This window comes from Physcomitrium patens, chromosome 14 (assembly GCF_059467195.1).
Source record: "Physcomitrium patens ecotype Gransden chromosome 14, ASM5946719v1, whole genome shotgun sequence".
NCBI lineage: Eukaryota > Viridiplantae > Streptophyta > Bryopsida > Funariales > Funariaceae > Physcomitrium > Physcomitrium patens.
In genome coordinates, this window is record NC_143423.1 from 15,226,748 (window position 1) to 15,243,148 (window position 16,401).

The 16,401-nt window shown below is 39.3% G+C and overlaps 1 protein-coding gene and 1 long non-coding RNA gene across 4 annotated transcripts; one reads left to right on the top strand and one right to left on the bottom strand.

Annotated features, from left to right (window-relative positions):
• The first annotated feature begins 1,753 nt into the window (after window positions 1–1,753).
• Window positions 1,754–5,005, top strand: LOC112291402 (ubiquitin-conjugating enzyme E2 28). 2 transcript variants are annotated; one of them, XM_024538750.3, is made up of 4 exons: window positions 1,754–2,192; window positions 3,188–3,315; window positions 3,630–3,734; window positions 4,140–5,005. In XM_024538750.3, exons 1-4 carry the CDS (start codon window positions 2,123–2,125, stop codon window positions 4,281–4,283), a joined length of 447 nt encoding a protein of 148 aa, XP_024394518.1. In that variant the 5' UTR covers window positions 1,754–2,122; the 3' UTR covers window positions 4,284–5,005. The 2 variants fall into 2 exon arrangements, with proteins under 2 accessions (XP_024394518.1, XP_073394759.1); XM_073538658.2 differs by lacking the exon at window positions 1,754–2,192 and adding an exon at window positions 2,766–2,934.
• Window positions 5,006–8,468: 3,463 nt separating this feature from the next.
• Window positions 8,469–15,395, bottom strand: LOC149987878 (uncharacterized). 2 transcript variants are annotated; one of them, XR_016506429.1, is made up of 4 exons: window positions 15,266–15,395; window positions 14,257–15,143; window positions 13,803–13,956; window positions 8,469–13,508 (listed from the first exon to the last, which is right to left on the bottom strand). It is a non-coding gene; the product is annotated as an uncharacterized LOC149987878 (long non-coding RNA). The 2 variants fall into 2 exon arrangements; XR_016506428.1 differs by having other exon boundaries at window positions 14,257–15,395.
• Between the last annotated feature and the right edge of the window lie 1,006 nt (window positions 15,396–16,401).

Here is a 16,401-nt window from a genome sequence, read left to right on the forward strand (position 1 = left end):
GTTTCACTTACACTAGAGTTTTAAATAATTAATACCTGATACAGAAGTAGATTTAATGTGGCTAGCAACAAAATTGGGTGAAATGATTTATAAGATATGCAAAATCTGCTCACATGAACACAACCACAAACATTGTGTTTAAAATGTAGTTTATTATCATCCTTTTTTATTTCACTCTTTCTTGATTTGCACTGAATTACATGCTCTTCTAATATCTAACTTGGAACAGGTTTCAACTTTGTCAAATCATTAGCAAAAAGTTATATAATAGAAATACAAGAATAATATTGGTGATGAATGTTATGTTGAAACCAAACAAATCAATGCAAGTATATAGAAAATTTCATTGAATTTAGTAATATATATATATATATATATATATAGTAAGGAAAATGACAATATTTGATGTCATTTGAAGAATATTCTAAATTTCATGTGCAAAGATATTGATATGTTACAAGTTAAACTCTACACTAAACTATTAAAATAAAAGGTTGTGCACCTTCTCAAAGATAAATTGCAATACAAATTTGTAAATGTTACATCCCCAATTGATATTGCTACACTCTATGTGACCTCCACACAACTTAAATTAACTAAAAAGTGCACTTCTATGCTGAGTGGGGTTTGGCAACCTAATATTTAACACCAACATTGATCCAAAAATAGAATGATATAAAATAATAATAATAATAATAATAAAATCATTGAAATGAACAAAAATGAAAGCAAAAAAGAGAAAAGAAGCTTGCAACATATTTTTTCACAAAATATTAACTATCTCTCTCTTCATTGCCACCCTTTCTTAAAGGAAAGAAGAGAAAAAATGTGCAAAATAAAGAGGCATATTATTAGCTAGTTGTCTATAAGGACACATGGGGTGAAGAGATATCAATCAAGGAAGCATTAACTATTCTCTTACAATATTGTAAAGATGACATTTTAGCATAATATTTGTATTCTTTCTCTGTATATAAAAAGTATGCCTAGGAAGTTGTTGTGTAGCGCTTGTACATGTCCGTACAGTCTTCAAAACATATTTGAAATGAATTTGAAGTCGTTAAAGTATTAAGATATATTTGTATACTTTTCCAAGTAAAAATATAAAAAAAGAAAAAACATGACAATTACATCTAAAAGAATGACCCCCAACTTAACCCAATATTGGACAACAAAACAGATCCAACATCATATTCTTGACTATACATTCTTATTTACCTCATGTGTGTGATTAGACAAAAACCCAAAACATGATATCCACAAACAACTACAAATTGCACATGCATTTTACATCTTAATGTTGACATATGAAAATACAAAATATGGCATACACATACAATAGATTTAAAAAAAAAAATAAATCATGCACCACCAAAGAAAATCTTCATATTCTCATGCAATGAACTTCACAAGCATTATTAGCTGGAATGGAATCAGTGAGAATATAAATTAACAAAAAAAAAATTAAAAAAAAGTAGATGTCGTCACCAAAGTCCAAGAGCGCGTGAAATCGCCGACCGATGCAAGCGATCGGGGCCTATCCGACGTGGCAGCGTGCACCGGGCGGCTTGAGGGGAACGGTGAGGGGCACGAATCCCGGGGCGGACCGGATGAGAACCCACCCGCGCAGCCTCTTCATCGTCCCTTTTTGCCCTGCCCTGCCCTGCCTTGGCTGGGAGACTGCTGACTCTCGCTTCGCTGCATTTCTACGCCATCATCTCTGCCTCGCTCTCTCGCTCTCATTCGCTCGCTCGCACTCTCGTCTCCTTGCCTGCGCCCCTGCTCTTCCTGCCGCTGCTCCCCTCCCCCTCGGCCTCTGTTTCTCTTGCGCTGGACTGCACTTGCGCTGGACTGCACTTGCGCTGGACTGCACTTGCGCTGGACTGCACTTGCGCTGCTGCATCACGCGGCCCTTGCCTTATCCTTTGCTCTGGCCTCCGACGCTGTGGTGACGGAGAATTGCTGGTGTTTTGCGTCCCCTGACGTTAGGGTTCTGCGCTCTGGGAGATTTGTATCGTCCGCAGATCGGGGGCTGGGGGACTAGTTTGCTGCTGTGAGCAGTGGGTGGTGGTCGACAGTGCGGTAGGGTTTGTAGTGGTGTGCCGGTGAGTGGCTGCGCCTGATGGCCTCCAAGCGTATTCTGAAGGAGTTGAAAGATTTGCAGAAGGACCCCCCGACATCATGCAGCGCTGGTGAGACTGCCGACGTTGTTTTTTTGTTTTTGTTGAATGCTTGTTTCTTGGAGTTCTCCTGTGTTTGTTCGGTTCCGTGTGAGTGCTTGGAATCTGGACTGGAGTTGGCGTTGTGGTGGTGGTGGCGGTTTCTCTTGATCAGTGCTGGTGTCGTCGTTGGGCTGTCCGAAGGATGTCGACAGCTGCGTCTCCTCGGTTTTTAGTTGCCCAATTGTAGAGGGTAGAGGCCGAGAATTCGAGGTGCTACGAGTCATCGCTCGTGATGTACGGACTTTGATCCATAGGTCCTTTGAGTGCGGGCACGGGTCTACTTCGTCTTGGGGTTCTTGATGTTGGATGTTGCGGGTGTGGCCTACTGTGTAGGCGGGGTACGATCTTCTGTGAGATTTGGCAAGTCTGATTATGTTCGTGAGTGTCCCAGGTACGTTTGTGGGAACGGACAAGCTTGGTGGATCTTCTGGCTGCTACAGTTGATGTGGTCATGGTTTTTTGAAGTGTGTCGGGTCCACCTGTGAAGGTGTGGTTCCTGCTGTGTAGTAGTCGGGGGAATTCGTGGGGTCGGGAGTCTTTTTGGAGTGCGTAGAAACGGCGTGTACTGCCTGAAGGTGGGAAGGTTGGGCGTTTGTTTAGTCAGCTGACGTTGCATTTGTAGTGGTGAGCAGCGCGGTACTTTTCTGCCAAGGCTGGTTGCTTGGTTATGTTCATCCACGTTGATAGTTCAAGATTTCCGCATGGTTGTAAGGTACTGGTGGGTGTGGCTTGAACCGCGTAGCTGTTTTGGAATGACTTGGAGTCGTGGTGGTCTCCAGATACAGTGCTGATGAGATGCGTGAATGTGATTGTCAGCTCACTTGAGCGCAGGGTGGTAGAAGGAAATGTGTGGAATATGGGCTTGGCAAGTTTAAACATGGACGATAGTTTTGTTTTGGGGTGAGATGTAGTGGAAGATGTCATGGGTGTCGTCTCACTGGGTGGTTGCGGTTGATGTACGACAGGGCCTGTGGCCGAAGATATGTTCCATTGGCAGGCTACGATAATGGGACCTCCAGATAGTCCGTATGCGGGAGGCGTGTTTCTGGTCACTATTCACTTCCCCCCCGATTATCCATTCAAGCCCCCCAAGGTAGGTCTGCTGGGTCATGATTGGGGTTTGGTGGGATAGAAGCGTCCTCCGCCGCGCAACTATGGGCGCGTGGCAGGATTGCAACCGATGGGTGGTGTTGCGGGTGCACGAATTTGTCATGACAGTTGTTGAATACAGTTCCAGTACGGGCATGAGTGCGTCGAGAGGTGTGGCTTGAGTCGATCATGGTGGCGAAGGTCTTGTGTGGGTGGACGTGAAGGTGGGGGTTGGCGCGCAGGCTGGTAGTGTTGGAGTTTCGAGAGACGACGGTTAAGTTACGTTGGTTAATCTGTTCGTGGCAATTGCGGCTGCAGGTTGCGTTCAGGACCAAGGTTTTCCACCCCAACATCAATAGTAATGGGAGCATCTGCCTGGATATTCTGAAGGAGCAGTGGAGCCCTGCTCTAACCATATCTAAGGTGCGTTGGTTGTACACGTCGTTGGAGCTGTTGTTCCGTGAATGTTGGTCTTTGTGTAAGCGAGGATGTGAGGTTGAAATGGTAGGATGGTGGGAGGGGGGTGGGCACATGCAGCCGTGGTTGACGTGAATGTGCAGCGAAGGCGTGTGCCAGTAACCACCACGTGGTCGTTGAATTGATAGTTGTGGTGGTGATTGTGGGTGTGGTTGGATTTGTTGGGAGTGGGTCGGGATAAATTTGGTCGGTTTCTGCATGGAGTGGGTCCGGATTCTATGGCTGCATCTTCTTTACATAAGCACCGTGATGGGGTTGAGGTTGGCGTAGAGGAACACGGGATTGGGTTACGAGAAGCTGGGATGGCACGTGACGGGATGGTGACGTGGGTGTGTGAGTGGGTTGGTGCAGGTGCTGTTGTCAATCTGCTCATTGCTGACAGACCCAAATCCGGATGATCCCCTTGTACCGGAAATCGCTCACATGTACAAGACAGACAGGCATAAGTACGAGAGTACTGCGAGAAGTTGGACTCAGAAGTACGCAATGGGTTGAGAGCGGGAAGCTGCGGCTCTAAGGCTGCGAGCACGGGTGGGTTTGGCAGGACGTGAATGCGAGTATGACGTCTTTAGCATTTATGCGAAGCTGAGTGGGAGGTAAAGATGACGGTTACCAGATGGCCCCGAGGGTCCTGATGATGGGACTTGGAGATATTTGCGTTGTGGAGCCATTGTGTATGTTGCAACAACATATTGATAGGGTAGTGAATGTGTGCTGAGGGGTTAAGTAGTGAGATAAGTTAAAAACTGTTTGGTGCACGTGTGTGGCATCTTGTGGTCGAGGTCGTAAGGATCATAGGTGCACCACTGCCTTGCTGTTGCAGCGTTCATACGTTTGCCAGGTTTCATATATTTATGAGAGGAGATGGCATATCCTGTGTGTTGGTGCGCATCTTGTGCTGTTTTGGGTGGAATCAGGACCGCATAGTTGAGTGTTGAGAGAACAGAGGTTGGCTGGTCATGTGATGGGGTCTTTGGATGTCTGTCGCAAGTGTATACGTGAGGCAGGTTCCAATTGCTAATCTCAACTCCAGTGTGGACGAGGGAGGAAAGGAATTCTTCTGTTGAGGGCATTCGGGGTAGAGAATGGCGTCTTTATCCGTAGACATGGATGACTAAATAGGGAGCAGGCTGGAGGCGTGTAGGTAAGGCTATGTGTACAAGAGCTCCTGTAGTTCTTGTGCTTTTGCTGAAGTAAATAAATGCGTTGAACGTGCACTTTGTGTTGTGCTGTGGCAATGTGGCATGTAATTCGGATACATATCTTGTTTCTGAAATATGTGTGTGTTAATTCTAATTTAATTTACTACATTTATTTTTGTGTGTTTTTTTAAAATATTTGTGCCTGTATACATGCATGTATTCATGTGTATGTGAACGTTTCCCACATAAATTGCAGGCTGAGTGTTCTAAATTTAAATAATTGTTCATTGTGTGCGTTATTTACTGCAACGATTATTCATTGTGCATTTAATGTCTGATGATATCTTCTAGATTATAATTGCATTGCTTTTTTTTGGTTAAGTCAGTCTGATATTTATCTACATCGTCTGTGTAAATTTTCAATTCGAGTTGGATGTAATCCTTTTCAAGCTTTTAATTACTTTTATTAAATACACAAATATACATGTAAATCTTTCAATCTGAACATAAAGTGACAGTAGTGTGGACAAGGTGGAGCCATCAATGTCATATCTCTATTTTGTCTGTATGATCTTGCAGTTTCAAACAAGCAAATCAAGTGATTCCGTTTTTAAAATACACCATCGTCGATTGAAGTATACCCAAATTTTGTACCATTTTAGCAGTTATACTGTGATATCGGTGAAGCCTGCCATTATTATTCTGCTGCGGACGACATCGATTCCCGATTATTTATATGTACGACAAATTGAAGTGTATTGGCCCCGTTTGCGATAGGTATCTCAAAAATCAAATATACATGTGAACATAGATACATTTATTTTTATTTTTATCTGCTTTTGTTTCTGTAAACAGTGTGATAACCACAGTTTCTATCATCCAGCACAGTGTAGGTTTTAAGTTAGGATTTGTATCAAATGTTAGTGTTTAGTAACAGATACAATCATTTGTAACAAAATACTTTAGAGCTGTGTTATATTAATCCAGAAATAAATAAATAAATAAATTTCAAATATATGATGTTTATACTATTTTTGTATTGAAATAATTTTCTCTATGATCTTATTTACATTAGTTAAAATTTCAAGTTAAAAAACAATAAATGATTTTAACTTCAATACAAGTAGTAGAATCACTATCAATGAAATCTTTGACAATGGTTATGTAGGAATATAATAGTAAATAGAAATGAAATGAGCATTGGAAATTATAAGATGCTCAATATGACTTATGCCTTAATTCACTAAGTATACTCCTAAGTGACTCATTTACAAGCTATCCTATGGTTCAAACCTTCATGGTCCATGGCATTGTAGACTTGGTCATTTGAACTATTAGTTGACTTATCATATGACTACAAGACAATTTGTAACATGTGCTTCTTTTCAACAACGTTTAGAAAATATGTCTTTCTTGTATCCTTGGCAAGAATTATAGAAAAAGAGTTCCTAAACGTTCACGAACATAGATGACACACATTCTTGAGCTTAGTCACAATTACTTGTGTAGACCTCTTCTATCAATAACAAAGGATAAATACATTCTCACATTTATTGATGAGTTGTAACAATTTATGTAAAGCTAAAAGTAAAATATTCTATTAATATTAAAATATTTAAAATTTATTGTTGCAAAAGAGTTGACTTCCACTTTTGCTTGCCTACAAATAGATTAGAAAGAAGAATAATGTCTAACAAATCTTGAGAAATAATCAATTCAAACAACAAATGAGATTCTTGGTACCATTTCTAGTATGGTTGTAATATACAAGCTTCAAGTGAAATAATTTTCTAAGAATATAAATAAGTGTTGGATTAATAGTCTCAAGCATTCATTATCTTGCTTATGTTAACAAGTCCAACTTAGCCTAGAATCATTGAATAAGTTTATCAAATCTTATCATTGCTATTAATATTGCTAGTAAATAGGAAAAAGTGTTGGTAGCAAATACTTATAGATATATCATGCTCATATTGATAAGATCACACAAAAACATATATAATATTTTCTTATTTTTCAATAAAATCATCTGTTTGATCCATATTGGTTTTTCCAATAATAAGAAGAGCTAATGGATCTTTTTTAGAAGAACAATTTCCTCAAATATTTTTTGTGTACAAAATAGTATTGTATTTAATCTATTATTGCTTAAGTATAATTTTTTTTTAAAGGAATATTGAATGATATTGTGTTTCTTCAAACAAAAAATAAGAGATATAATTGGTGAATGTGAAAAATGTTCATTATTATTATTATTATTATTATTTAATATTTCATATGAATCAAGTTGTTCACAGAGCAATAATATGCATAAATTTGGAGTACATGGTTTGAAAATCACTAAATTAGAACAAGTTTGGAAGTAAACTTATCAATTGTTATCACATATGTAAAACAAGGGTCACAAAGTATATATCTTCAAATACTCTAAAAAAAATTTAATCTGTAAAAACATAAGGTAAATTATAGCATACCATAAAACTATATTTAACCTAAATTCAACCTGGATCTAGAGATGAATATTTTACTATAAGAAGAAATTATTTGTTTTATTTATAGAAGATATTGATTTGGAGACTAATACATAATATAATTAATTGTATACTTTTTAAAAATTGGACAATGTTTCAAAATCACTTCTGGATTCTTATTGGTTATATTATATGATTAATATTGTAAACTCAACTCCCTGTTTCTTATGTTTTGATTTTCTTGTATTAATCCTAATTCTAATCTCTTTATTAAGTTTGTATAATTTTAAACTTATATATATATATATATATATATACTTATGCAAATTAATTGTTCATTTTTTCTCTTAATATCTAAATCTCAGAACCAATTTATTCTATTATGCATACAATGTATGTTTAAATTAAAAGCTCCTAAATCATCAAAGAAATTTGTCAATAAAGGTTTAGTCCATTCAATGGATATTGAACCACAAATGATCACAAGAATGTTTAATCTATTTATTCTAATCTTTTTACATCCAATAATGAAAACAATACATATTTCAAACAAAATCTACCAAAGAAGATGTTTAAATCACCAAATTTATATACAACTTATGAACAATTTATAAACAAAGTAATATGTTATTAACTAAAACAAAGATTACTTTAATGACCATCTAATCAATAATTTATTTGTATTATTTAATGAATATATTATGTATATTAATCCTATCTAACAAATAAATATCATCTTCCACATTATCTTAAACGTCAATCTTGTTTTATTATCACTTTCTTTATTAGAAATCGCTTCCTCTATTTTTAGAGAGATGGAAGCATTATGAGTTCCTCCCATTAGAAGGAATTTAAAGTTAAGAAAGCAAGGCTACTTGGCAATTGGGAGAGTGATTTACAACCCCATACAGTCAATTCTACATGATTATGAAAGCTCTCTCAGTCTCTCAGTTTAGATGCTCATGTTCTAAATTCTTGAGGTTGGTGCAATAACTTAGATTTAAGGTTTGTATATTCTTCAATTTTACAAGTGACAATAAAAGAGCATCAAGATTCTTCAATAGTCATAAACAAAGGTATTTAAGACATATTATTGCACCATCTTCCAACTTTGGCAAAGATGCAAGTTTATCACATACTTGTAAATCAAATCTTACAAGAGCTAGAAAGCCATCTTTTCTACCAAAAGAAGTTGGTAAAGCCTCCAAAACATCACAATCAAAGATATTCAATCTCACCAAATTTGGAAGATGATCTAGAGTTGGAAGTGAGACCAACATTGAGCATTGTATAAAGAAAGCAGAAGAGGGAGGGAACACAAGCGGTTTGGAAGAGAAACCAACCCCCACATGAAAGCTCAAGGTATTTCGAATGCTGCTGGTCATCACTCAACTCTGGAAACTCTGGAAGTTGCCAACCATTTCCAATGAACTTCAACTTCTGGAGCCTCTTTGATGCCGTCAGCTGGGAACAACATTGTTTCCAAGGAATTACCATTCTAGACACTCGAATGTTCCAAGCCAACCAAGTTGACGAGGTCCCACACCACTAATTTCCTTCTGAACATTTTGGAAAGTCCCTCCCAAAGACTCGTTCTGAACAAATGCTTACTTCCATCAATATACAGGATTTACAACCTGGTGAGGTGAATTAAATTGGAAGGTAAGTAAGTGAGACGATCACAGCATTCAAGATACAGCTCCTCCATGCCGACCAACTTCCCGATTGATTGTGAGAGCGTCTCTATATTCGTCCAAGTCAAACTGACAGAGATTTTATGTCTCTAACATTCTTCAGTAGCGAATTGATCTCAGTCCTTAGATCCAAAACGCGGATGCTGTGAAGATTGTTGAAGAGTTTCTTGGAAATTGACCTCAAAAGATTGTCTCGTAATAGAACTTGGAGCTCTGGGGCATCCAGTTTGGCAGGTTGCTCCTTCAGCTTTGTCAACATGAGAGACAACCTGCAAACTAAAAGACTTGTCCTCCTGCCTCTGCCTAGATCCTTGATGAGCGGGAGACCAACACGCCCACCAGCCTACACGCTTCTAGGTTCGGATCATACTCAGACTTCTCTCCCACAATTCCTTTCCCTCTCTACAACGGCAACAAATCTTCGTATATCCCAACTTGGCAATCCTTTAGTCTTTGATCGATACTTCCAAGCTCATCAAAACTGAGTTTGAGTCAACTGTGCAGCCGCATTTTGTGATCCTTGTCTAAAATATCCGCATATTTTGCTTCTACAAAGACAACTCCTAAAAGCCTCGATTAGCTTCCCTGCAAACACACTGCCAATCACTTTGAGCGCCAGCAAAAGTCCACCACATTTGCCCATCACGTCCTCAGCTAGCTTTTTTAGCTCCAGAAACACACGATTGGTCCCTCAAAGTGCTTGCCATCAGAACAACTTCCAAGTGTTCTCTTCATCTAGCAACACAAATTTAAGCTTTGTCACATGGTTTTTGTCCAACACCTACTCTATGCAAGTGGTGACGAGGATTTTGCACCCCGCTCTTGAGAGGACCACAGATGCCACCGAGCGTAGCACATTTTCTTCCCAAACATCGTCCAGGACAACAAGCATGTTCTTCTTATCCTTAAGATCCTCACTTAGCTCTGTTTTCATATCATCCATGGGAATGTTTTGGCGGGCATCTGAGCAATCAGTGATCTTCAATGAGGTTGTGGAAGAGACTCCCCACCGACAAGTCTCTATTGATAGTGAACCAGAAGCAACCCCGTGTGAAGTGCACTCGTTTGGCATTGTCATAGAAGACTTGCTGAGCGGCAAGCATCTTCTCTGCCCCACCTATTGCCAAGAACCCTATCATGAGTGTGTTCTGGTCCAGTAACAACTTCTTTGCTTCTTCCACATTCCCATCTCTTCCGAACACCTTCTCCATATCCACGCCGCACGGCATGTTAGTGGAGGTGGAGACTTTTGGCAAAGCACTAGTATGTGTGGAAGTCAAGCGGATGGTATCCACTTCACTTGTGATAGATGATATCGCAGCCATTACATCCTCTGACTTTCTTTACCCGTATTGAGACTTGTCAAGTGCTAATTTGGTAGCACAGGCCAACTTCAACCTCTCTAAATGAAGATAAATCTCATTTGACTTTGTTTTTGTTCATCGAGCAGCTTCATCATATTTGCAGAAGTCTCCGAGAATACTGCAAAACCCACAATTGAAGCTTGTGACAGAATGTTGCTTAGCAGCTCCTTCTCCTTCACCAGCTATCTGGAATTAAGAAATTCAGGAATAGTGAAACAATTCCTTTTCAGGGCTTGCAACATGTGCTTCAAGCAATCTAACCTCATGCGCAAACCCTTCAACCAATTTCCCACCGCAAAGTTAGCGGTAGATGGATTAATGCTATCTACAATCGGCTTTAGCTCTATCAGCATCGTCTCCAGCTCCGCTGTGTGCTTGTTACATTTCTATTCCAAAAGCGCCACCTCCTTTACCATGTTACTCATGAGCAAACTACACAACATGGTGATGAAAGGAGGAGACATCAATACTTATCTATCTGAAGCAATGGACATCAGGAACCAACTGAAGGCGTTCAGGGAGGTAGTTGAGGACAAGACATTGAACAATATTGTTCTCAATGGACTACCAAGGAGTTACGAGATGGTAATCCAAAGGATCACGTACATGACAAGCCCATCCTTTGAAGAAGTTATGAAAAAAATCCTCACATAGACACACCAAGTGGTAGTGCGAGAGTAGAAGCTCGAACAAGACAAGGCACTATTAGTACACTTCTAGCGACCGTTCTTTCCAAGATGAAGAGGTTACTTCTAAGAAGAAGGTCGAAGAGGACGCAGCTATGGTCGAGGATCTGTACCATTCCACAACAACAACCATTATCACAATACAACTGTAATTCTCAGCTGAGAGGAAATGCGTCTGGACACCATTAGGGTAACCTTCCAACTGCTTATCCTAATAAATCTGGACAGTTTAGAAGTCCCAGAATTGTAGTATGCTATACATGTGGAAACCTAGGCCACATTGCGAAAAATTGTTCTCACATGAAGTACTATCCTAGTTCAAACTACAATAAAGGAAACTATGCAGGAGTGATAGAGTGGTCTTCACATGCAAATTTGACCAAATACCAAAATCAGCATTGGTACATGGATTCTAGAGCTAGTAATCATGTCACAAGAGTGAGAGCAAAACTACAATGGATAGAAGGGAACTCATCTGGTCACACTGTAAAAATAGCCGACAATGGTGTTCACCAAGTTGGAGCCGCCGGCTCATCTATTGTGAAAATAGTCTCAAGTAAAATAAAGTTGGGAAATATTCTATATGTGCGGACTTTGACACATAGTCTCTTATTAGTAGGATCATTGATTGATCAAGGTCATATCATAGTGTTTACCAATTTGCAATGCATTATTCTGAACAACCACAAGAAACAGATAATATTAGCCTTAGGAAGACGAGATCCATCAAATGACCTCTGTAGATTTACAAACAAATCATTGGAAGCTAAAGTAAACTCAATATTATTAAAATGAGATATACGACTCTGGCACCAAAGATATGGACATCTTCATTACGTAGGTCTTCAGCACCTTTCAAGAGCAGTAAGGGTCATTGGACTATCCATGCTTGGATACACGAAGGAAATCTGTGGAGATTGACTTGTTGGACGCCAACACACAGAGCGCTTCTCAAAGACAACATCACATAGGAGCACATAAGTATTGCAACTAATTCACTCTGACCTTGTTGGACCTGTTCAAACTCCGTCATTAGTTGGATCAAGATACTTTGTTGTCTTTATAGACAAATTCTCCAGGAAAAGTTGCGTTTACTTTATAAAGAATAAAAGCGAGACATTTGGAAAGTTTAGAGAGTTTAAATCAAGAATAGGATCCAAAACATGCAAGAAAATACTGATGCTACAAACAGACATGGGAGGGAAATACCTATTACACGAAGTTAACAACTTCCTAACAAACCATGGCATAGTAAGGCAGCTAACTATGGCAAGGACACCTCAAAAAAATGGAGTGAGTGAAAGATGGAACAAAACCTTGGTTGAAAGAGCTAGATCAATGTTGGCTGTCTACCAATTGCTCGGATTTCTGTGGACAAAAGTCATCAATATAGCCAACTACCTTGTAAATATAAGTCCCACAAGAGCTTACCATGGTACTACACCCAAACAAAGATTCTTGAAAACAAAACCTAGAGTGGACGCCCTAGCATACCTACACATACCAAAGGAGAGTAGATCTAAATTGGACAACAAAACACTACGTTGTATCTTCGTAGGCTATGATGAACACTCAAAAGCGTACAGAGTCTTTGATCCTGTAAAACGCAAACTCTATATTAGTTGTGATGTAGTTATAGATAAGAGCCAAGTAGGCTATGACAAAATAAGCCCTCAAGACTTTAAAATGGAAAAACTCGCCTCATTCCCAGATTAGGAATCTAGAAAAATTGAAGCCGCCAAACAAGTAGAATTCCCCGTCGCTCAAGACTTATCCGACAACGCACCTCCAACTTCTAGTTCCACTAATCAATTTTCAAGTGATAGCAATGATGACAGCATTGGACACCACAACCACGCGCAAAGTTCACTTGCGCAGTTTCCAGAACACAAACTGACTTAATTGAGAGAAAGATAATACCAAATACAAGAACAGAGACCAAGGAGCAGATTCATTGACAACTATTTACTGACGACAGAAAGAATAGAATTTGAACCTGAAATCTTTGAACAAGCGATTCAACACAAAGGATGGAAAACCACGATAGATCAAGAGGTAGATTCCATAACACAAAATCAGACTTGGCATCTGGTTGATCTACCTGCGAGAAAGTCACCCATATCTACAAACTAGATTTTCAAATTGAAAATTGCATCAAGAAAACAGGCAAAAAAATTGAAGGCGAGGCTCGTAGCCCGGGGATTTGAATAAGAAGAAGAGATTGACTTTGGTGAAACGTTCGCACCTGTAGTTAGATAGTCCACCATTTGGAGCATAATTGCATTAACTCCAAAGAAACAGTGGAAACTGCAGCACTTAGACGTCAAAAGCGCTTTCCTCAACGGGAAAATTGATGAAGAAGTCTACATGACAGTACCTCCAAGGTTCCAGAACGAAATGAGACGAGGCAAAGTCTATAAATTAGAAAAGGTATTATATGGGCTATGTCAAGCCCCAGAGCCTAGTACAGCAGGATTGATGGATACCTTCAAACACAAGTACTGACCAAGAGCAAAGAAGACCCAAACCTATACTTTTCTATTAGCAATGACAAGCATACTGTGGTAATATTCTATGTAGATGACATCATCATAACAACCAAAAACGACATAATGCAAACATTTGAAATAACCAACTTGGGTGATGCAAAGATTTACCTTGGAGTAGAGCTAATATACGACAATTGTGCCATTTATTTCCACCAACGAAGGTACATCCAAAAATTGCTGGATAAATTTGGGATGACCTCTTGCAACTCCTTACTAGTATCAATGAACCCGAAATGAAAACTTCAAAAGGAGACTAGAACTCCTGCAATTGACCCACACATGTACAAAAGTTTAGTTGGGGGGCTGCTCTATGCCACCATGAATCGCTGGGATATCCAATACGCAATTGGCTGTGTCTCAAGATTCATGAGCAATCCACAACATGATCATCTAATCGCAGCCAAAAACGTATTGAGATACCTCAAAGGCACGATGAATTACAAAATACTTTACCCAACAACAAATGATAACAGACTTCTGGTTTTTACACATGCGGACTGGGCGGGGGAGATAGATACAAGGAAGTCAATGTCTAGAATTCTGAATAAATTAGAATCAGCACCTATAGCCTGGACAAGTAAATTGCAACCCACGTTATTGTCTTCCAACGAAGCAGAATATCGAGTTTTGTCGGAAGCAGCAAGAAACATAACCTACTTTCAACGACTATTACAAGAACTCCAGGTGAAAATACCAGGACCAACCCCCCCCCCCCTACTCTGTGATAATTTCAGTACTATCATGCTTGTTAAGAACCCAATCATGCATCAAAGAACAAAGCACATAGAACTAGAACATCACTATATCTGAGAGAAATTTGAAGAAAGAAGTGTAGAGGTCAGCTACATCTCTTTCAGCAAGCAAATCAGTTTACCAAACCCCTCGCACAACATCAATTTATTAGAAATAAAGAACAAGAAGGTCTTGCAAAACTGCCTATAGAAAACTAAGAATCTACAATAGAACCCAACATCACCTATCTGAGTTTTAGAGAGGGATTTAACTCAGAAGGTACAAAAACCTAAACTAAAAGACCTACAAAAACCTCAGCATCCTCCAGAGTCCAAAAATTCTTATGAAATGCCTCACATTAATCCAAAATCTATTCGGCACACTCGCACTAAGATAAATAAACCCGAGGGCAAACACCTCTATTGACTACATAAAATCTCCTAGCATTTATAGTAGAACCAAAACTACATTTTTTCTTCAACACCACCGCTTCGCCTTGAAACTTTATGGAGGGCTATCCTCCAATGACGAAGTCTTCGCCACCACCAAGAAATCAACCTCAACGATTGCATCAACGAATTCATCACCACACTCAGACTCTAACTCGCATTGTGCATGTGACTCTATCAACCGTCTGAAGAAATGGAGTGACAATAAGTCACACAGTCGTTGGAGCACTTCAACGAGTATCCACTATGCAAGGAGAAGAACCTCGACCTGCGATCAATTTTTTCAACTTAGAACACAATTCTTAAGAGCTCTAAAGCATAGATTAAAAAAAAAAAACAAAAAAAACAAAAAACAAACAAATGTAAAATAAGTCGAGCTTTGCTCCTAACAGGTTTATGTTCATAAGCTTGTTTGTAACAGTTGTGCCTCAACATGCTACTTTAGCCATGGCGGGGCCTTGCAAACAGTGCTTTTGAATCATTCCTTCACTTCTAATTGAGGTATCGCAGCAGATATCGTCCTTACAACACCGACTTCACATCCTCCACCGTGCAGATGCGAGCTGTGCAATTTGAAGTAATATGTTTTTGCTACGTGTCAAGTGACTACAAAATCTCATGGGTACTGGTGGTTTTGAGTAGTGAGCTGGCGTTGTAGATTTCCTCGCATCACCGCTTCGACGGCGTTTGTGCCTGCGGTTATCGTCACAGCCTCCGCCAGTTTTGTAGATCAGAAGGCCATTGAAATTAGATCATTTTCTAATTCAACATTGAACCTTGAGTACATATGACAATCAAAGCAAGGTTTAAGCAAAGGTGACTACTAAAGCCATTAGCAGTTCTGTAACAAGTTCAGTGAATGAGAAGAGAGGATACAAGTGAATATAATTTCATCAAATATATATACATATACTGATATTGTTTATTTGTAGCATTCAAATCTGAAACGCTTTACAAGGCTAAGAATTGATTTAAATGAAAAATAGACACACACTTGTTCATTTATTTTAGTATATTTTATTCAAAATAAAAACAGATAAAGTTCATGAACGTACCAATAATCTAGCTTACTTATCTAGTATATTTTTTTCTACTGCGAATATGAGGAAAATACATGTGTGTATATATCACAGAGGGCAGACAGATGTGAAGTATAAACAATATATTTACAACTAAATTACCAGACTTGTATCTGGGCTGAAGGGAATTAGCCACCACAATACAGCATTGCATAAGGGAGGATTGGACCCGTTGGATAGTGCGCGCCAATGTCGGTACCGATAGCTACAGCCGAGAATCTCCAGATCGGACACACCCAAATTGTTGAATTCGGTAACAAGCTTCATGAAACGACCCAAGTTGCCCTCACAATTCTGCGCGCATAGGTTCGGACCACATGTCGGCAACCTTACCACACTCATATTACCGACTTTCCGAAACAGCAACACGCAATGCAGAACTACAGCCATGCAATCAAAAGCCTCGGACAGCGCACCCAAAGCTTAGAAAATGCCAGTGCAGGACTG

What these genes read in the sequence shown, in the direction of transcription:
- LOC112291402 (XM_024538750.3), top strand. Translation starts at nt 2,123, where the DNA reads ATGGCCTCCAAGCGTATTCTGAAGGAGTTGAAAGATTTGCAGAAGGAC. An exon ending in CCCGACATCATGCAGCGCTG is followed by an intron (nt 2,193 to 3,187) that starts GTGAGACTGCCG and finishes GATGTACGACAG; the next exon opens with GGCCTGTGGCCGAAGATATG. An exon ending in ATCCATTCAAGCCCCCCAAG is followed by an intron (nt 3,316 to 3,629) that starts GTAGGTCTGCTG and finishes TTGCGGCTGCAG; the next exon opens with GTTGCGTTCAGGACCAAGGT.